The sequence below is a fragment of the Sarcophilus harrisii genome, chromosome 1 (genome assembly GCF_902635505.1).
Source record: "Sarcophilus harrisii chromosome 1, mSarHar1.11, whole genome shotgun sequence".
In the NCBI taxonomy this organism is placed as follows: Eukaryota; Metazoa; Chordata; class Mammalia; order Dasyuromorphia; family Dasyuridae; genus Sarcophilus; species Sarcophilus harrisii.
In genome coordinates this window covers 622,969,550-622,991,548 of record NC_045426.1, presented here as the reverse complement: position 1 = coordinate 622,991,548, position 21,999 = coordinate 622,969,550, and the positions used below count along the sequence as shown (strand labels likewise).

Genomic DNA, 21,999 nt, shown 5'->3' with positions numbered 1-21,999 from the left:
TCATCTTCCCCTTTCCTAATAATAAAGGTCAAACAACAAACATTTAATTAAGTGCTTGCTATGTGTCAGGCATTTTACAAAGTGTTGAGGATTCAAAGAAAGGAATGCTTTCAACAGTATATCCAACTTGACATCAATATATTCATGGATCTTTGCAGTGTATTCCAGGAATAGTTCTGAGTCACGTAAAATAAGAGAGGAAATTAGGGAAGTAAGATAGAACAAGTAGATAGAATTGTGGGCTTTAAATCAGAAAGACAGGGTTCAAATACTGCTTTTTACATGCAATCAATAGACATTTATTAAGTGCCCACTATAAGCCAGGGCTTCAAAGATTATCTGACTCTGACCAAGTCAGTTAAATCTGACTCTCAGTTTCCTCAGTTTCCAAAAAAGGGGGATTATAATAGCAACTTTTTCAGAAAGTTTAATTTGTGAAGATCAAATGGGATGTAATACATAAAATGTTTTATAAATCTATCATATAAATGTAAATTATTTCCACCAAAGGCATTGGATGGCTGAACCATCTATCAAACTCAAGTCAGCTAGTGAGGATTTTACTTGGCTGTTATATGATGGGCCTGGCTGGCAAGGGGGCACAGAAATGTTTGAGAATGATCTGTGATGCTTTCTCTCTGATCTTTGGGAGAAATGGCTATTAATAAACAATATTGTGAGAAGATTCAGAGATCTCCATTTTTTCTAAATTCCTCACTTTTAAAAATTCAGCTATTTTGAAGGACTTTCAAAAGTCCTTTTGAAAGGTAAGGAGCCCTTAAGGAGATTGTATTAATTTTCCTCACCTCTGTTAGATCCCACCTAACCCTGAGAGGAATTTCATCCAGGATGGGGAAGCTCATTATGTTCTACTCAAGCTTGAGTGGAGAAAGCCCTTCTGTCTACCTAGCCCAAGTAGAGATAATTTCTCACTCAGCCCCTTATTGAATACCTAAAGGTATAAAAATTGTGAGCCAGTTGCCTTCTTGTTTTTTGTCTAAGATAGACTGCCAAATGATCATCCTTTTATTAATAACTTGTTGGTTTTATTAATAAAATTATTTAATTACCCAGAAACTGCCTCTTGACAGTTTTAAAATATTATATCTTCCTTCTATTATTTCAACAAAAAGAGAAACTTCTTTCTATCCCATCTCTGTGAACATGAAACATATGCTAACTTGAGCATACCTGAGAAATAATAGCTATTACTCAGATCCAAGACCACCATATTATATAGTATCTTTCTTTGTATCTGATAAATAATGAGAAAAAGGGAAAAGATTCTTTCTTCTTAGAACCAAAATATGAGGATATAAGAAATTGTTCCTATATTCTCTAGCACCATTATTGACCACGTAGTGTAATTGAAAGGAATCCTCGGCAAAGTACTTTGGATTGCAATTACCATACTAAAAATGCAAATCTATCAGTGCCTGGGATCTAGGATGCACTGGAGCCCAGAGATTGACCTCCTTAGAATGAATTGCTATTTCTGTGCAAGCATTTATACCTTGGAAATCTGCAGTCTCTGTAATTTATTGTTTTATTGATTTTCTAGATTTAAGAAAGTAAAGGAGAATATGTTAATAACACATTAAACTTAAAAGTATGTTATCTGCAATTTTTTTTCAGAGAACTGCTGCCTGAGATATAAGTTAAGCCATTAGTAGAAAACACTTTGGCCTTTACTATTGGGAGTCTGCCAAAGATGAGGTCTGCCAAGAATAGGATATCCCAGAGGCACTGGCAGAGGGATGGGGAGTTTAGCCAAGAGCTAAGGAGGAAGAATCCAAATGGGATTCTATGAATGCTGATGGGGGAGGTGAGCAAGCTTCAAAGACAGAGACACAGGGCTAAAGTGATGGTTCTCAGTCTTCTTTGTTCTGCAAATCCCTTTTAACATTAACAAAAAAAAATTGCCTCTTTGAAAAACTAGAGTAATTTAATACACTAGCCATAATATTGTTTTAGATTTGTTAGTTAAGTGCTTACAACAACTAAAATGACAACAAAACTATAATACTTAAACTTGCTAGTACTTATTGTTGCAAAGAAAATATGTGTAACACAATTGGGTATTTATTTATCGATTAAGGACTCATTAGAGAATGTTTAGTCTGATCCCCTTGGACCATTGGGGAAAACTTGAACCCTAGTGTCCTCACAATTTTGCTCAGAGCTTCAGGCCTGACTCACCACATAAGCTATCATCTCTCCCATTGGTCTCAAGTGAGAATAGACAAGGGCTATTGATGCTAAAAGCAAAATGACTTTTGGGACATTGTTATGTCTACGTTAGTAATGGGGACAACTGTACAGTTCTTATCTCCCTGTTATTTAGTAAGTGGCCAATTTCTCCTACCCAGTTCCTCTCTTGTGTTTCCAAATCCTTTTTAATTTTGATGTTTTATGTGCTAGATAAGCAGAGGCCTTCCTATTTCATTGGCTAGTCCTAAATAAGAAATCAGTGCTCTGAGCCTTGAAGTGGACAGAGTATTCAATGTAGACATCTAAGCTAATATATGCAAATTTTAATAAATACATTTGACTCCTCCCATAATAAACATCTTAATGGTGTTGTTCTATGGCAAGTGGAACACAAATGCTTCTGAAGAACTGAAAAAAATAAAATGTAGAGGGCCACAAAAAAGTTCATGATGGAATGAGCAAGATGAAAAACATAACCAATTAAGAACAGGACCAAAAGATGTCATGAATGAATTGTATGATTTGAAGAGAGGAAGCTCTTGTGGCAACAATGAGAGAGATGACAAATGAACAACCAGAGTCTTTATCTCTTGTCCTCATAATTTCCTGGAAAATTAAGGAACATCTTCAGAACACAGGATGGGCATATGAGGACAAGTTGTGATTACTATAGTTGCAGGGTACATTCAAAACAATCTATCTGAGTATTGGTCTTTTCACATAAAGCTCACCTTTCCACAGATAAACTTCCTGGAAACTTATAAAAAGGCCTGGGACTTCTTCAAGAAGCTCTGAATCTATAAAGAAACCAAAATAAAATTTCAAAAAGTTAAAATTGGTCTTCACCTTCATCCTTATCCTCAAATTCTCATCCTCATCATCCCCATCACCATAACATCACTTATCACTATCATCTCACAAATCAGCTAATAAAACCTATACCTGAACAGGAACTCTCTATAGCATCCCTGACAAGTGATGGGCTGCCTTCTTAGTTAGTGGGCTACCCCTTATTATTATTGTTTATTTGTTTCATTGCATCTCTGTGACCCCATTTGGGATTTTCTTGGGCAGAGATGGTAGTTTGCCAGTTTGTTTGCCAGTTTTTCATTTTACAAATAATGAAAAATTAAGAATAACAAATACTATTTTATGGACAACTTACACAGGGTAAGCGCTCACAAGGTAGTCAGAAAAAGAGATACAAAGAACTCTCAAGGTGTATTATAAGAACTTTAGATTTGATTGTATAACATGGGTGACACTGACACAAGACTGCCCAGCAAGGTGTGCTCTCATTAGAGAAGATACTGTGCTCTATGAGCAAAGCAGAATTGAATTAGCCAAAAGAAACATGAGATGCACAAAATTAGAGAAACTATCCCAAATATTCATATCAACTATTTGTGCCTGACATGTGTCAGACCATTTTGAGCTCATATTGGTCTAATCAGACACAGTCAGACATACTGCAACTCAACTCTAACATAGTAATATCATTTTGATCTTCTTTGAGAATGAAAGACAACCACCAAACAATCAACAGATGGTGAAACTGAGGCAGACAGGGTTAAATGACTTGCCCAGGGTCACACAACTAGTAAGTGTCTGAGATCAGATTTGAAACTCACAAAAAAGAATCTTCCTGACTTCAGGCATGGCAACTTCATCCACCGCATCACTATGAGGAAGAGTTAAATCTAGGAGTGATGGAGTTGAAATGTTGTGGTATAATGATCAAGGGCACCAATAAGATATATTTTTAAAATTTCATTTAACAATCTTCCAGTGAATTTCACAGGAACATAGATCTGGATCTGGTAGTGATTACAGAGGCCATCTAATACAACTCTTGTTTTATAGGGGAGGTAAGAGGAGCCAAAGAAGTTTAAGTAATTAGTCATATGTGTAGTAAGCATGAGGGGTAGAATTCAAAACTGGGACTTCTGATTCAAGAGTCAGTCCCTTTTGTACTCTATGAAAGAGCTTGTATCATGTTTTTAGTTAATGCTAGAATTATGCTATAAATCTATTTATATATATATAATACATATATTATATATAATATACATATGCTATATATTATATATCTAAAATATATAATTCTACTAATGTAATACAAAATAAAAATATTTAGCATATAGAATATTTTTATTTTGTATTTCACTAGTAGAATAGTATATTTTAGCTGTACAATAATAACAATCACCAGTGCCTTTTACCTAGTACTTTCGTTGTAAAATACTTTGCAACATGTCCTTTTTGACCAGTGACATTGGCCTTCTGGCTGTTCCATGAACAAGATACTCCATCTCTTGGCTCTGGACATTTTCATTAACTATCCTCCAAACCTGGAATGCTCTCCTTCCTCTGCTCTAACCACTGACCTCCCAGTCTCAAGTCCTGATGAAAATCCTATTTTCTACAGAAAACTGTCTTCAAACCCTCTTAATTCTAGCATCTTTCCTCTATTAACTATCTATTTATCCTGTATATAGCTTGCTTTTTACATACTTGTTTGCATGTTGTGTATTCCTTAAGTTTTTAAACTCCTTGAGGGCAGAGAAAGTTTTTTGTCTCCTTTTGCCTAATACACAATAGTGTGTGTGTGTGTGTGTGTGTGTGTGTGTGTGTGTGTGTGTGTGTGGCTACTGGAGTTAAGTGACTTGTCCAGGGAAATGTTAAGTATCTAAGGCCAAATTTGAACTCAGGTTCTTCTGACTTCAGGGCTGGTGCTCTATTCACAGCCATCATTAACTGCCCCACAATAAGTGTTTAATATTTGTTGGCACAGTGGACAGAGTGCTGGGCCTGAATTCAGGAAGATTCATCTTCCTGAGTTTAAATCCAATCTCAGACACTTATGAGCTGTGTGACTCTAAGCAAGTCCCAGCACTCTCTTTGCCTTGGTTCCTTATCTATAAAGTGAACTGGAGAAAGAAATGACAAAACACTCCAATATCTTTGGCAAGAAAACTCCAAATGGGGTCACAATAGTTAGACAAAACTGAAATTACTCAATAACAACAACAAAAAAGAAATGTTGATTGAATAATGATTGGATGACATTGGAAAACTATTCTTTTCTTTGACAGATAGATTGATCATCACACATGCTTTTTATAAATCCTACAGGGAGACAGAGAAGATGTTATTATATCCATTTAAAAGATGAGAAAACTGAAGTCCATAGAAGTGACTTGACCAGTAACACATACTTATGAAATAATGTTTCTGGAACTCCAGCCAGGTCTTTTTCCCATTGTTCCCACATTGTCTCTCCTGTTCCTTTCATCAAAGTACTTTGAAAAAGTTAAATTAGAAGCTTCTCTGCTCCTAAAATGTATTCTGAGCAATTACTAGTTCTTCCAGCTGCTGCTAATTTCCAGTACGCAGTAGTCTACATGAGTAAAAAGGCAAACATGGTTTCTGAGTCACCCAAACCAAGCCTTTTCACAGAAGTGTCTATAACAGGTGTGTTTATTAGCACAAACTGCTTTGGACTGCAGACAGACCACATTTTCATGGCAAGATCTCCTGGACAATAAAGCAGAAGATAATTTTAGGTGCAATTCTGAGAGGCAAGTCTGAAGGAGAGGGGCATATTAATGACCAAACAATAATACAGTAACTCCATTTCATCCATCCTTAGTCCTCAATTCATTCCTTCTTTTGTAGATAGTTTTCCTCCTTTCTAGATTTGAGCTCCTTGACAACAGGAACTGTCTTTTACTTTTTTGTGTCCCTAGTACTTAACATAGTGCCTTAACATATGAAGTTTAATAAATGTTTATTCACTGACTAATATTCTAAAAGAGTTTTCTGTGTGGCCTTAAACAAGTTGCATCATTTCTCTGGGGTTCATTTTCTTCATGTGCAAAAAAAGGACTAATAATTTACAATGTTCTTTCCAACTCTATTATAATTATAATTATACTAGATTAATGGCAGCTATGTGGCATTGTGTGTGTGTGTATGAATTCAAGTGCCAGGTTTAGAGTCAGCAAGCCCTGAATCTGACCTCACACACTTACTACCTGTTTAATTCTGGGCAAATCACTTAACCTTATTTATCTAAGTTTCCTCATTTGTAAAATGAACTCGAGAAGGATGGCAAATCACTCAAGTATCTTTGTCAAGAATACTTCAAATGAGATCATAGAAAATCAGACAGAACTAAAAAAAGACTAAACAACAACATGATAGAGTAATATAAATAGAATAGATTAATAATGTATCATAATTCTATGATTCAATGAAGAGGTGTTTCCTGAATCCTACAATCAGAAATGATCTTTCCATATGTGCTTCCAATGATTCCTTTTCCATGCTTCACTCTACAATATTCCCCTGCCACAAAATTGTAACAAATAAATGAATAAACAATGATATACTATGTAGCAGGTTCTGAGAAACAGAGATTACATAGGATATAAATCCTGCCCTCAAGGAGCTTGTGGTCTATAAAGGGACGACACCCACACAAACAGCTTAATAAACAATGTTACATTAAGTACATCAATGAGTTCCAATACAGAGTCTTACTTGTGGTGTGAGAGGGGAAAACTGTTTATCAACTGAAAGAATAGGAAACACAAATGAAGAGATTCAATAGATAAAGAAGGAAGAACATTCTATACACAGAACACAGTCTGGGTTGGTCCAATTTGGCTGTAACCCAGGGCAAAGCAGAGAAACAATAAGAGCTGGGTTTGGAAAGGATGGTTCTAGTTGGTTCTAAACAGCTCTAAAGGGTCATAAAAGTATGAACCTTCTCCAGGAAGTAATTTTGTTGTTATTCAGTCTTTCAGTTGTGTCTGACTTCCTGACATCATTTCTGGTTTTCTTAACAAAGATACTGCAGTGATGAGCCATTTCCTTCTCCAGCTCATTTTTCAGAAGGAAACTGAGACAAATAGTATTAAGTAACTTTACCAAGGCTGGATTTGAACTCAGATCCTTTTGACTCCAAGGTTGGCTCTCTATCCAGGGAACTACTGGGACTACAATTATCTGATATGGACATATGAAAAAAAATATAATTGTAATTTGAAGAATGGATTTTGAAAAAGGAGAGAACAAAAGGAGAAAGATTCATAAGAAGGCTGTTGCAATTGTGCAAGTGGGCAGTAGGGAAGGTCTGAACTAGGGTAGTAGTTGTAGGAAAAGAGAAGGTATGATAGTTACAAGAGATGTTACAGTCAAACTGCTAAGATACCATATAAGATCCCATAGATGTGAGAAGCAAAGATGAGCCACAGTTAAAGTCAAAGTCAAAAACATGGTAGAATGAACTAATCATGATGCCATAGATAGGGATAGTAAAGTCAAGCTGAACTGGTTTAGAAGTCAAGACTTGGTTTTGGACACATTGAGTCTGAAGTTCCAGGCAGATTATCCAAATAGAGATGTTCTGGAAGCTGTTTTAAATATAAAAATTCATAGGTCTGGAAAAGTCAGTATCATACATACAAGTTAGAATAATCCATATCAGATTCATAGGAAATGACAACAAAGGATGAGGGGTATTAATATAAAAGAAAGTTGTTTGGCAGTAGTACAAAGTATAGATTGAGGAAAAGAGAGAACGGACATAAAAGATCAGTGAGGAACTTAATGAATATAGGGTATTGGTAATAAGAGCAAAGAACAGGGTGATTGTAGAGGGAAGAGAGAAGAGGAAGGAGGGGAAAGATATAGGAAGATTCATAGGCTAATAGATTAGAGCTAGAAGAGTTCTTAGAGAAAATCTACTTCACTGTGTGTGTGTGTGTGTGTGTGTGTGTGTGTTAGACTCCTTTGTTGATCTAGTAAAGTTAATGAACTTTTTCCCAGAATAATGTATTAAATGAATAAAATAAAATATATACAGTTAAAAAGGAATTCAAAGTCAGTGAAAATAAAGATGTAATTTTGTTCCCATTCAAGTACATGAAACCTTTGAAATCTATACATATACTCTTTTGAGGGGCACATGGACCCCACATTAAGAACCTTGAATTAGTCCAATCCAATTTTCTCATTTTACAACGAGAAAATTGAAGTCCAAAGAAATGTATTGATCTTTCTAAAGTCACACAGATCACAAATGTTAGAGGTGGGATCTGAATAAAAGTCCTTTAACTTCAGATTCAACATACTGTGCTACATAAGTGTAAAAATTAGCACCAAGGTTTCATATATGAGCTATTGGTACAATGGAAAAAATAGTTAAGGTCAGAAGGAGGGACAGAATTAGAGAAAAGGCTCATATACATTGAGTTTGAGATACAGTGTTTCATGCAAGTAGAGAAATCCTAGGGGGAAGTGAAAATGTGCGACTTGTACTCTGGAGAGAACTCAGGACTAGAGATACAGAAGTATGTCTAGCAAATGTATGGAATGGAGAAGAGGGAGATATGAAGGAACAGGAGAAAAGAAAGAAGGAGAAAGAACAGAGAAAGAGGAGAGGAGAAGAAAGGAGAGAGGGGAAAGAAGATGAGAAAAAGGAGAGGGGAGAGGAAGAAAGGAGAAGACAGGAGAAGAGAAGAAAAGAGGAGAGAAGAAGAAAGGTGAGGAGTGGAGAGAAGAAAAGAGGAGAGAAGAGAAGAAGAAAAAAGAGGACAGGAGAAGAGAGGAGAGGAAAGACAGATTTGGGAAGAAGGTGGAGAATGCAGCAAAGGATATAAAATAAGAATGATGAGGTCAGAAGAGAAGCAGATGCATTTGAGGTTTCTGAAGATAATGGAGCAGACAGCATGCAGGAGGTGGGGTGGTGGTGATGTCAGCCCTATCAAAAATGGAGTAGAAGTCAAAGAGAATGAGAATTGAGAAAAGGTCATTGCATTTGATTAGTCACTTTAGGAAATTTCATTATAAATTGAATACTTCCCCAGATGTCCAAATTAAACACACCTCCTCGTTTCTCATCAGTTGTACCCAATTTGTATTTCTTTGATTTCTTCACCATACCAGGCACTTTACCCAGTTACCCACAGCTTTTCAGCTTTCTTTTGTGTGTATTAGATTATAAGCTCCTTAAGGTCAGGAGCTTTTTTTTTCATGTCTGTATCCTGATGCTTAGTACAGCACCTGGCAAATAGTAGGCAATTAATGTTATTGATTATTAACACTCATTAACTGCTGGACCATTGGCAAGTAAGCTACTTTAACTTTCTAAGTCCCAGTTTACTGATTTAAAAATAAAGGAAAAAGGGAAGCATTGGTTGTACAACTTTGATAGTTTGAACTACCATACCAAACTGTTGTAGGGAAAACACTTTATAAACCCTAAGTAATAAAGAATGAACGGCTAATTGGGATAGAGTGCTGGGTTTGGAGTCAGGAAGACATCTCCCGGGATTCAAATCTTATCTCAGATACATATAAGGTGTATGACCCTGGACAAATGATTTAATCCTTTTTGCCTCAATTTCCACATATGTATGAGTTGGAGAAGGAAATGGCAAACCACTCCAGTATCTTTGCCAAGAAAACTCTATTTAATGGCACAAAAGAGTTAGATGTAATTGAAAAGATTCAGCAAATAATAAAGCATGTCCCAAATGTAGTAGTACAGTTTTAAGCCATTATAGCTTTTTGAAATATATACATACATATACATGTATGAATATATATGCATGTGACTTCTTGATATCATAATAAAAACTGGCACATATAGAACTTTAAGGCTTACAAATCTATATAATCTCATTCAAGATTCACAGTCAGCCTCTGGGAAGTAGCATAGTAAACACTATATAATTATATAATAGCACTATTATCCTCATTTTACATATTAGAAAATTGAAGTTCAAACTAAGTTTCACTTGTTATTTTAAAAATATTAATAATTATCCTTTGTATTAATGTAATACTTCATAATTTTCAAAACACTTTAATCAATAAGTAAACTTATATTAAGCTATGTCTAATATATTGTAGGAAGGACTAATTTAAAGCACACAAAACTTTCATGAATTTATTATTCATCCTATTTTAAAGATGAGGAAACTGAGCCTAGAGATATACAGTTTCTTACGTACAGTCACACTGTAAATAACTGGCAGATCTGAGAATACATAACCTAGTTCTCCTGACTTTCTACTATGTTACTCTCTTTCCCAGATCAGTAGATTACTCCAGGGCTTCTTAAACTTTTTCCATTCATGACCTCTTTTCATCTGAGAAATTTTTATGTGACCTTGAATATATAGGTATATAAAACAAGTATACAAATCAAACATTTACTGAAAATAAATCATAATTTTGTGACCCCCACATACATTTACAAGATCCTTTGTGGAGTCATGAATGTAGAGGTAAAACACTGAGGATACTCTCCCTGGTCCTAAGACCAATTGGTGGAAGTTCCAGGATTTGGGAGTTGGGGTTAGATATCAGTTTAATATAAGGAGAAACTGCTTCATAATTAGAGTTTTCCATTGATGGGACTAGGCTGACTGCAAAGGGAATGATCTTCCCATTAATGGAAGTGTTCAAATAGGGGCTTGATGACCACTTGATTGCTGAAGAAGAACTTCTTTGAGGTCTTTCAACAGTTATTGTGACTATATAAGGAGATGCAGAGATGCAAAATACACTTGCTCATTCTTTGTAAAAGAAAAAAATTCAGAGACCAATCTGAAGCTCCTATTTATTCAATATTTCAAAATTTGTTTTTTTTTTTTAATTCATCTAGCTCTAATACAGTCCTCAACACATTTGTGCCAAAGCTTTTTTTTTCATCAATTTTAAACTACTGTGAACATTGGAGGACATTTAATCTACATATTTGTCATTCATTTCCATTTGAAGATGACATTGGGAATGAGTTTTGTAAAGTCCCAAAGCTTTTTCTTAGAAATAGGAATGATAGTGAAGCCAAAAGCAAATACTTAAAAAACCAGAGAGGTTTTTATCAGAAAAGTCAGGAGATACTGGCAATGGGTTCCATATATTAGTCCAACCACAGAAGTCAAACATAAGCATGACATGAGAAAAGCAGTCTCATTCATTCATGCCAAAAGTCTCAAACCCTACATTTTAAAAAGCAGACTATTTTCTATATGAGTTCTAGGTTCTCATTCTATATTAGTCAAGATTTGATTTACATTTTCGATCTCAAAGTCTCCAAGTTGGAAGGCAATTTCTAGGAAATCAAGAATATTCCCTTCCCAGAATCTAGAAGAATTCCTGGCCCACAGTAAGCACTTATTGATTATAGGTTGCTTATCAGTTGATTGATTTTTATCTTTTGAAGATCCCAAACAAAGGCTTGATGATCCCTTGTCCAGTATGTTATAATGAGAATTCCTTTCATGTAAGAATTGAACTGGATGGCTATTAAGATCCCTTGTGGCTTAATCTTTTAATTCTTTGAGTCTGTGGAATTAATCTCTTTTATCACCTTTCTGATGGATAATCAACCAGCATTTGAGGCCTCTACAATGGAGAACTTATTCCATCTTTACTAAATACTAGTTTCTAAAATGTTTTACTCTATGTTGAATCAAAATTTGACTACCTACAAGGTCTACCATTGATCTTATTTCTAGCCCCTTAGAATGGAGCAAGTCAAATCCTTCCACATCAGCCCTTCAAAAACATGAAGACAGTCATATTTTTCCTAATTCTTCTCCCCTTCTCCCTCCATTCAATCTATTTTTTCCAATGTTCACTGCAATTTCCATATGAGTGTTGTATCTCCACAGAGCTGCTGTGTGGCAATAGTATTTTTATCAAAAAAGTTTTCTTATATCTAATGATTTCTCATTAATCACTTGAACTGATGATAGCCTCAGCCCTTCCTCTGTGCCAAAATTTAATATTATCAACCATTTAAAACTGGAAGTTCCATAAGTATCTCAAATGTACCTGATCAAATGCTGCTCATTTTCGTTTTTCTGACCTATCCTTCTACAGAACTTCCCTTTTTCTACCTCTCTTCCAGTTTCTCAGGTTCATAACATTAGTGTCACCCTTACTTTTGTTCACCTCACATAACCAATCATTTGCCAAATCTTTTCATTTCTAGCTCCTTAGAATCTCTTGCTTTTAACCCTTGTTTCTCTTTTCATAACCACCACCTTAAATATGACTCTCATGACTTTTTGTCTGAATTATTGCAATGGCCTTCTAACTATTCCTTCTGTCTCAATTCTTTCCTCTCTCCAATCTACCCTCCACATAAGTGACAAGGTGGTTTTCATTTTTTAAAAAAGTGACTATAGCACCAGCTCTGAAGTCAGAAGGACTTGAGTTCAAATCTGGTCTCAGACACTTAACACTTCCTAACTGTGTGAGCCTGGGCAAGACACTTAATCCCAATTGTGTCTACAAAAGTGACTATATCACTGCCTTATTCAATTAACTCCAGTAACTACTGTTTCCAAGATAAGATGCCAAATCTTCTATCTGGCTTTTAAAGTCTTTCATGACTTGCCCCTAACCTACCTTCCCAGTATTATTATACATCATTCCCTTTCTACAATCTATAATCCAGGCCAAATGGCCATCTCTCTGTTCTTTACACATAACATTTCATCTAACTTCAACCATATTGCAGGATTCATCCCCCATGCCTAGGATAATCTCCCTCCTCATTTCCACCTCTCAGAATTCTTGGTTTTCTTCATACCTCAGTTTATGTATTACTTTCTATAAAAGTAATAGTTTCTTAATTTAAAATTAAATATGACAAATAAATAAATGAATGAATGAATAAAATTAAATAGATAATTAAAACTTTCTTAATAGTCTCAACTTGTAATTACTTCACTCTGGAATGATCTTTATATTTAATTACCTTGGGTTCATTTTGTATTTATACTGTATAAAGATAATATTTCACTTGTCTGGTGATCTCAAACATGTGCCCTCCACTCAATAATGAATATTCATACAGCTTGTCAGAGCCTTCACATATCAGTGATTCTGAATACCTGTAGGTCATTCTCTAAACTCCATTCCCTATCCCTCATTTCCTATTATCATCCTTCCCAAACCTCTTATCTCAAAGTTTCAACCAAATAACCACCTGCCCTTCTACTGTGTTCTCTGGAATATCTGTGTTCCAAAGGCAACAATCTTTTCTTCTTAAATTAGCCACCCAAGTGATTTTCCTAAAGCTCAGGTCCAAGCATGTCACCTCTTCCACTCAACAAATTGCATTGGTTCCCTATTACCTCTAAGGTAAAATACATTTTCTCTGGGCATTTCCCACGACTAAAATATGCTCCTTTCTCAATTCCATGCATTGGTTTTCTTGGTTTCCTTTAAATGCCAACCAAAACATGATCTTTTACAGGAAGTTTTTCTCAACCCCTCAATTCTATTGCCTCCCTCTTTTAATTATCTCATACATATATACTCTCTCTCTCTCTCTCTCTATATATATATATATGTGTGTGTGTGTATGTGTGTGTGTGTGTGTGTGTGTGTGTGTGTAAATTGATTTGCATGTAATCTTCTTTTTCAGATTATGAGTACCTTGAAGGTAGAAATTGTCTTTTGCCTCTTTATGTAGTCCTAGCACTAAGCACAGTGCAAGCACATAGTAGGTGCTTTGATTGTTTTTTAGGTAGGCATCTAGTCCTAATGGTCTTGTAAGGGAGGGAGCCATCTGCACTCTGAGAGAGGACTGTGGGGACTGAGTGTGAATCACAACATAGTATTTTTTGTTGTTGTTGTTGTTTACTTGCATTTGTTTTTTTCTCCTTTTTTCCCCTTTTTGATCTGATTTTTCTTGTGCAACATGATAATTGTGAAAATATGTATAGAAGGATTGCACATATTTAACAGCAGACATTGGATTACTTGCTGTCTAGGGGAGGTGGCGAGGAGAAGGGAGGAAGAAAAATTTTGGAACACAAAGTTTTGCAAGGGTGAATGTTGAAAACTAGCATAAGTTTTGAAAATTAAAAACTTTAAGACAAAATAAAACAAAATAAAAACAATGATAGGTAGCTTCTTGCCTACCAAATGATCATTTATTTTGGATTTTATTCCCTGCTTTGTCACTTGTGTATTATGTCTAATATGTTAGAGCCAATTTAGCAGCTTTAAAATTGGATTTATATGGTAAAGATAACCCCTCTCCCAAGCACTGTGGCAGTAATACTCTGAATTTAACTCTGTGACCTGAGACAAATGACTTAACATATATATATATAATACATATATATATATATATATGCCTTAGTTTCCTTATTTGTAATGGGAAGAAAATAATAGCATCTACGTCCTTGGATGATTTTGAGGATAAACTAAGATGGTATTTATAAAGTACTTTGCAAAAATTGAAGTATTATATAAGTATTATATAAGTGCTATTATTATTATTAATGTATTCCCATGCCTTTCACTTTTCTGTTTTCATGTTATATATTTTAGAATGAGCTTGGATTCTTTATGGACTAAGTAGATTCAATTTTTGTATTTGTTAAAATTAAACATTAAAATTTTGTATTAAACTAAAAAGAAGGCAAAGGAATCCCATCTGAGATTTAAACTCAGCTCTCCCATCTAGAACTTTTTCTCAACGTACTATTTGGCCCCTCTTCTTATAATGAGATAATGGATATGAGTGCTTTGTAAAGTCTAAAACACTGTGTCAATGTAAATTTATGGGTTCTTCTCCTCCTTACAGTGTCTAGTAGAATCTGAACCTGGCTGACTAATGAGGTATCTTAAGAACTGGGGTGAAAGCCAGCACCTGAGTTACTCTGGAGGTCCATGTTGGTCTGGGTAGCCAGATAAACCATTATTCAACTCTATATCCTCTATTCACTTATCTGCCTAGAGGAAATTTTGCTCCCTATCTTTCATTAAAAGACTTTTTTCAGAGGAAAAAAAATCCACATCAGCTATTTCACAGCTCCCCATTTTCAACCTTGTCAAGTTTCCCAGTGCTGATGCACAAACCAGAAAATACACTTTGGGTTTAATAATTCATTATGGATGTCATATCCAGAAATATATCTAAACCCTTATTCATAGCCTTTGCCTGCACCATTTCTTGGGGGAAATGAGTAACAGATGCTTGCTACCTACTGTGTAAACAAGTAGTCCATTATCTTAAAATTCCCCATTTGAGCTCCATGGAGTGCTGTTTACTTTTATTATTCTGTGTTCTCCAAACAATATAGCATAAGAATACACTTATGTAGCATAATAAATGTCTTTAATTGCAAAGATGAGGTTAAAATTCTAAGTTCTATTAAACTAGGGATTCTTAAATTCAGGTCATGAATTTAACAAAAAAAATTTAATTATTGCATTTCATTACAATTTGTTTTCCTTCTAATCTTGTCTTTAATTTTTTCATTAAAAACACTATTCTGAGAAAAGTCAACTGACTTCCAAAAGGATCCAGGACACAGAAAGAGGCAAAAACTCCTGGGCTAGATTTTATTGCCCCAAATATAGGATGAGATTTCCACAAAAGGAAATGTGTGTACACGTGTATGCACACACACACACACACCCCTCAATATAAACACAGGAAAATCTGACTGATTCTAGGTCTTTAGTTTTTCCATCAGCACTTTGCTATGATGCTTCCTTAGAGTGTGCAGGTAACTCCATGTTCTCAAAAGCCATGCCAGTGGAGTTCAGCCTCTGACAGGTTCTATCATGATGGAAAGGTTTCAAATAGAGACCTGAAGGAAGACTGTAAGTCCGCTGTCCAAGATACAGCCATTTTAAGTTTGGAGAGAACCATCACCAGAAGGCTGACCAGCTGGTGATAAAGGATGTTGGCCACAGTAATCTGTGAACCTTTCTACTGAGGCATGGAGGGATAGCAGTATGAATACAGATGAAATCACAGGTGTTTTGAAACAAAAAAGGTCAACGTTCAGATTCTATACAAGTTAAAGGATAAGGTGCATAAGATGCTCTGGGCATATTCCTAAAATATCAATACCAATGTCACAAAGATAGCAATTAATGAGGTCTTTCCTAAAATGTTCCATATTATTTTGGCTAGGAGCAGAACATTGAACTGATTGGGTCTTAGGGCTTTCCTCCCTATCTTTTCTGTTCTTACTGTCAAGTCAAATTAATTCAACTTTACTAAATGCCTACTATGTGCCAGGCTCTGCAATGTGTTCTGGGATACAAAGCAAAGGGAGGGGGAGGGAAGGCCCTGTTCTCTAGGATCTCACAGGTTAATGAGAGAAACAACCTACAAAGCACTAAATAAAAATAAGATATATAACTATTTCCTAGGCAAGCCCTTATTACCAATTCCCACCTAAAAAGATCTCTTGACAAGATTTTACCCCTTACAGTCTCCTCCTTTCTTCCTATCATACCTGCACATCATAGGTGACAGATTTAAATCTATGAAAAAACCTTACAGATCATCTAGTCCAATCTACTCATTTTACAGATGAAGAAAATAAGCTTTAATTAACTGACTTGTTAAAAAGTCATGACAAAGGCATGATTTGAATCCAGTTTTGCTGAGTTAGAAGCCAGTGTTCTTTTCCTTTATCATACCACTCCTTAGATTCACCTCCCCAATTCTTAGCTCTGATCACAACACACCTTGCCCAAATCCCTTCACTAGCTGTCTCTTTCCTTTTGGATAAAAGTTAGAATCACAAATTTATAGAATCTTATCACTGGAAAAGACTTCAGAGGCTTGAACAATTATCATCTCTGTAATATGTCTGATATTTGATCATCTAGCTCTTGTTGGAAGACCTCCATTGAAATGAAACCCTATTTCCAGAGTTATCACATTTTAATTTTATTATTGTTGTTCAGTTGTGTCTGATTCTTCTTTTGGGTCATAGCATACCAAGCCTTTCTATCCTCCATTATCAAACAAAGTCTATCCAAGCCATCTTCATTGCTCCATGACATCATCTATCCATCTCATCCTCCGTTATCCACTTTTCCTTTTGTCCTTTCTAGTATTAGGGTCTTTTCTAAGGAGTTCCATCTCCTCATTATATGGCCAAAGTATTTAAGTTTCAGCTTCAATATTTGCGCTTCCTGTGAATGGTCTGAATTAATTTCTATAATTGAATTTATTTACACCTATTCTTTATAATTAATTTATTGATTTAATTTCTTTTAATTATTGACAATTTCTCTAAATATAGATTTGTTCTCCTTACTGTCTAAAGAACTCTCAGAAGTCTTTTCCAGAATTACATTTACAAAGCATTGATACTATGACTCTCAGCTCTCTTTAGAATTCCTCTCTCAGAGCTGATATTGCTCAAAGATGATACCTCTATTTTTTAATATGCTGTCCAAATTTGCCATAGCTTTCCCTCCAAAGAGCAATTGTCTTTTAATTTCTTTGAGGCCAAAAATATAAAATCTGATGTAGCTACCATTTCTTCTCTATCTATTTGCTACAAAGTGATGGGACAAGTTGCCAAAATCTAGTGGTTTGGTTTTTTTATGTTAAGCTCCAAACAAGTTTTTACAATCTCCTCCTTTAGGCTGCTTAATTCCACTTTACTTTCTCCCATCAGCGTGGTATCATCTGAATATCTAAGATTGTTGATATTTCTCTTGGCAATCTTAATTCTGGCTTTTGATTCATCTATTTTGACAGTTCATATAATATACTTTGAATAATTAGTTCAACAGAGAAGGTGACAACATATAGGCTTATGATTCTCCTTTTCCAATCATAAACCAATCAGTTGTTCCATGTTTGGGTTCTAATTGTTGCATCTTGGTCCACATACAGGCTTCTCAGGAGACAAGTAAGATGACCTCATACTTCCAAATTTTTGAGAACTTGTCATATTTTGTTGTGATCCATATAGTCAAAGGTTTTGAGGATAGCCAATGAAACAGAAGTAAATGTCTTATTCTGGAATTGAACTGCTTTTTCCATAACCTAGCAAATACTGGCAATTCGGTCTCTAGTTCTTCTGCTTCTTTGTATTCTTTATTCTACTTTGGAATACCTCTTAACTACTGAGAATGTCTTTCCCTTCCTCTCCTCCTAAAAAAGGTTTTTTCTTGTCTTTTTGCAAAATCTATTTCCATTCTAGTTCTATCCTCTGTCACTAACTCCTGAAGTTACTGTGGTACTGTGTGAAAATCATTAGTTTTGAAGTCAGAGGACCCAGGCTTAGATCCTGCCTCAGACATTTCTCAGTTATGTAAACTTGGGTAAGTAATGCAGCCAGGAATCAGTTTCCTTATCTATAAAATGAAGAGGTTGGACCTCTAAGGGATTCTTCTAGCTCATCAGCCTTAGTCTAATGCTCAGAGCCTGCCTCAACCAGGTGCTGCTTTTTTTGAGCTTCATTCCCATGAATTTTTGTATGTAATGTTTTAACTAGACTGAACTAGTCTCCATTTTTCATACATATCCTGCATGTTTTTCTTTCTATGTTCTTGTCCTGTATACCCAGATTCTAACTCTATCTCTGGAATTCCTCATCATCCTTCAAAGCCTGGATCAAATGATCCCTCCTCCAAGAATCTTTCTTTGAACTCACCAGTAGAAAAATTTATTTTTTTCCCTCTTTGAAACTCCCACTGCACTTTGTGTCTCCCTTACAATTAATTATATGCCACATCCCCTCCAAACAAGTCTAGTTCCAGTACAATTTATTTGCTTCCCTGCTTTTCTGACTTCCTTCAAACCCCAGCTAAAATCCCACCTTCTACAGGAAGCCTCTTCTGATCCCTATAATTCTAGTGCCTTCCTTCTGTGGATTTCCCCCCTCAGTTTATTCTAAATAGATCTTATTTGAACATAATTATTTGCAAGTTGTATCTACCATTAGACTGAACTTCTTGAGAGCCAGGGGCTGCCTTTTGTCTTTCTTTCTTTCCCAGCTCTTAGAATACTGTCTGGTACATAATAAATGCTTAACAAATATAAATTGACTAACTGGTTGAGTTTACCTGTATATTTGGGGACTTATAATTAAATTAGGAATTTGTCATCGGTCATCCCTTTAAGATTGTGATCTCCTGGTGTCTAATTCCTGCCACCAGATCACATTTTAACAGCTAATCTGAAAATGCTGAATTTTTGCAGCCTACAGTTACAGGAGCAGTGGATACAGTGCCAGGCCTGAAAATCAAGAAGACTCATCTTCTTGAGTTCAAATATGTCCTCAGAAACTTTCAAGTTACATAAGGGCAAATCACTTTACTTGTTTGCCTCAGTTTCTTAATCTGAAAAATGAGCTGGGGAAAGAAATTGAAAAGCATTCCTTTATTTTTGCCAAGAAAATCCAAAAATGGAGTCACAAAGGTAAAGTCACAACTGAACACTACCACCACTACCAACAAAACAATGATGTGTTACAGGCTTTCCACTGTTGGCTTCAATAAGTGATATTTATCATTAATTCCATTCTTCTTAAGGGTAATCCTTGTGCAGTTTCTAGTATCAACGATTTGATCTAGTCACCATTATAAATCACCCAATTTCCATAAACAAATCTGCATGACTCAACCATTTGTTCTATGCATTGTCATCTACATGTTATTGGTTACATAAATGTGGATTTTGCTCAGGGTAGTTCTTTGGATTTCACTCTGAGACTTAGGAAACTTATGTTCTATATCCAAAATAAGACACTGTCAGTCACATTGGACAAATTCAGTGGATTATAACTGTTATCAGTCCAGGAAAGTGATGTCTACCTCCTTCTAAAGAACCTTTATTTTTTTAAAAAAAAACAGCTTTTGTATGCTCTATAAATATCTATTAATAATCCCTTTTCTCCTTCTTTTGGCGTGGAAATGTTGTAAGTACTTATCTTTCTGTAGCTGACTTAATATGGCCAACCTATGTTTTGCTAATATCATGTAGTTTTTTTGTTTGGATGGTTTTTAATTTTTAAAAAGTTCATTTTACAGTTTTGAAGGCACAGATTTACTAGTACTGTGTAGGTACTAATTGTTTCAAATTTATTTTTTAATGTATGGCTTTGGTTTTAGAATTCTAGGAAGTCTCTAAACAGAGCCAGCCACAGCCTTTGTGTTTATAACATATTCTCGATGCTCCACAAATCTTGCCTGGGAGAGAGCAAGGTATCTGTAGGTTATTAGATTTATTCCTTGGTTCAAAAGCACCAAAGCATTCAAGATCAATGTTTTCAATGTCTCCTTTTCCTATGTATATGTTAAAAATTTATACTTATTAAGTCCGTATGATATTTTTATGTTATCAGAGGAAAAAGTTCTCAAAACTCTCAAAAGAGTTGATCAATGCCTTTTAATTGTTTTTATTGTGGTATTTAAGTCATGTCTGACTCTCTGTGACCTCATTTGGGGTTTATTCAGCAAAGCTAAGAGAATGGCTTGCCATTTCCTTTTCTAGCTCATTCTATAGATAAAGAAACTGAGATAAACAAGGGAAAGGGTTTTGCCCAGGGTTATACAGCTAGTAAATATCTAAAACCAGATTTGAACTCAAGTCCTCTTTTCTTTTTTAGGTGAAATCCTATAATTTGATAATATAAAATAAATAGTTAAAAAGATGTTTTGGTTTTACTTCCTCTTTCATCTGTAAATAATATCTAGATCTAGTTAGAAAAGATGATAATGAATTTAAAATTAGGTAGATTCATAATTGATTTGAACTTTCTAAAAAGAAATGCCAGGTTTTATATGATTCCTTATGGTATTGACTAGTTTTGAACAGAGATCAGTTTTTCAGATAGCCATCAATATTCTAGTATTCTCACTACACTTAGATCTATTTGCATATTCTATGTATGAGTACAGATTTGAGTCAAAGGTGTGTCTATCAACAAAGCCCATAGGCATGTTTTGATGTTTTGAGGGCATCTTAGTCAATAATTTACAAAATAAATAATCAATTTTTTCTACCCAAGTTACTTTTTGGTATGCCTTTTTTTTTTGCTTCAGGCATTTTCTTGTCTGTCCCCCATGTCTAGGATATCATCTCTACCCCACCTCCAGACTTGCCTGCTTCCTTTAAGTTCCACAAAAAAAAAAAAAAAAAATCTTTAAAGCAAGCCTTTTCCAATTCCTCGTAATTCTGGTGATTCCTTCCAGTTAGTTATTCCCTATTTACCTTATATATAACTTGCTTGCATACATTTATTTTCATGTTGTTTCTCCTGTTAGATTGTGAGTTATTTGAAAAGAGGAACTGTTTTTTCTCTTTTTTCTATATACATAGTGCTTAAAACAATGCCTGGCACAAAGCCTGGAAGGTGCTTAATAAATGTTGATTGATTGATTCAGACTATATGTATTTTTTCTTGCATTTAAAGATTTTTTTCATGATGCAAACTGTGAATACTTTGTATAAAATATATGAGTATGAAAATTGTTCTATATCTGACGATGTCATTGATTGTTATTTTTGATAAGAGATATGTGATGACTTCTGACAAAATTTTAAAAAAATAAAAATTTAAAAACTTCACACCTGGTGCACCACTGTAAAGTATTAGGCCAAAAGTTATGAATCTTATCTGTCCCTTACTTTCACCCCCTTGCTTTTGAGTTGTGCCTAGATGGTAGAGTTATGGTCACCACTCTTGACAATTTATTCATTTTATTAACAGTATAAAACTTTTGCTTCTTATTTGAACCATCTTGCATTTTCATTTCATTGGACTTGGTGCAACCACATAGAACTTTTCATATGATTCTTTGGAAAAATTTTTTCAACTTCTATAGCTTTTGTAAAGTTTTTAATACATATTCAATTGTTTATTTTGTCCCAAGTAATGCTTTGACTCCCTATATCACTTTAACTTTGCCTTATTTTTTTTTGTTTTCCATTGCTAATTAGGAGAATTGACAACTTCTAATAGTTTTTGCTTTCCAGTT

General features: G+C 35.0%; 1 protein-coding gene across 1 annotated transcript in view; it reads right to left on the bottom strand.

Moving 5' to 3' along the window:
• TG (thyroglobulin) overlaps positions 1-21,999 on the bottom strand; it is a 352,924-nt gene that overhangs the window by 208,602 nt on the left and 122,323 nt on the right. Inside the window, exon 28 of the mRNA XM_031947228.1 lies at positions 2,943-3,008. Within this exon, the coding sequence (XP_031803088.1) occupies positions 2,943-3,008 (66 nt within the window). The remainder of the gene's footprint in view (positions 1-2,942; positions 3,009-21,999) is intronic.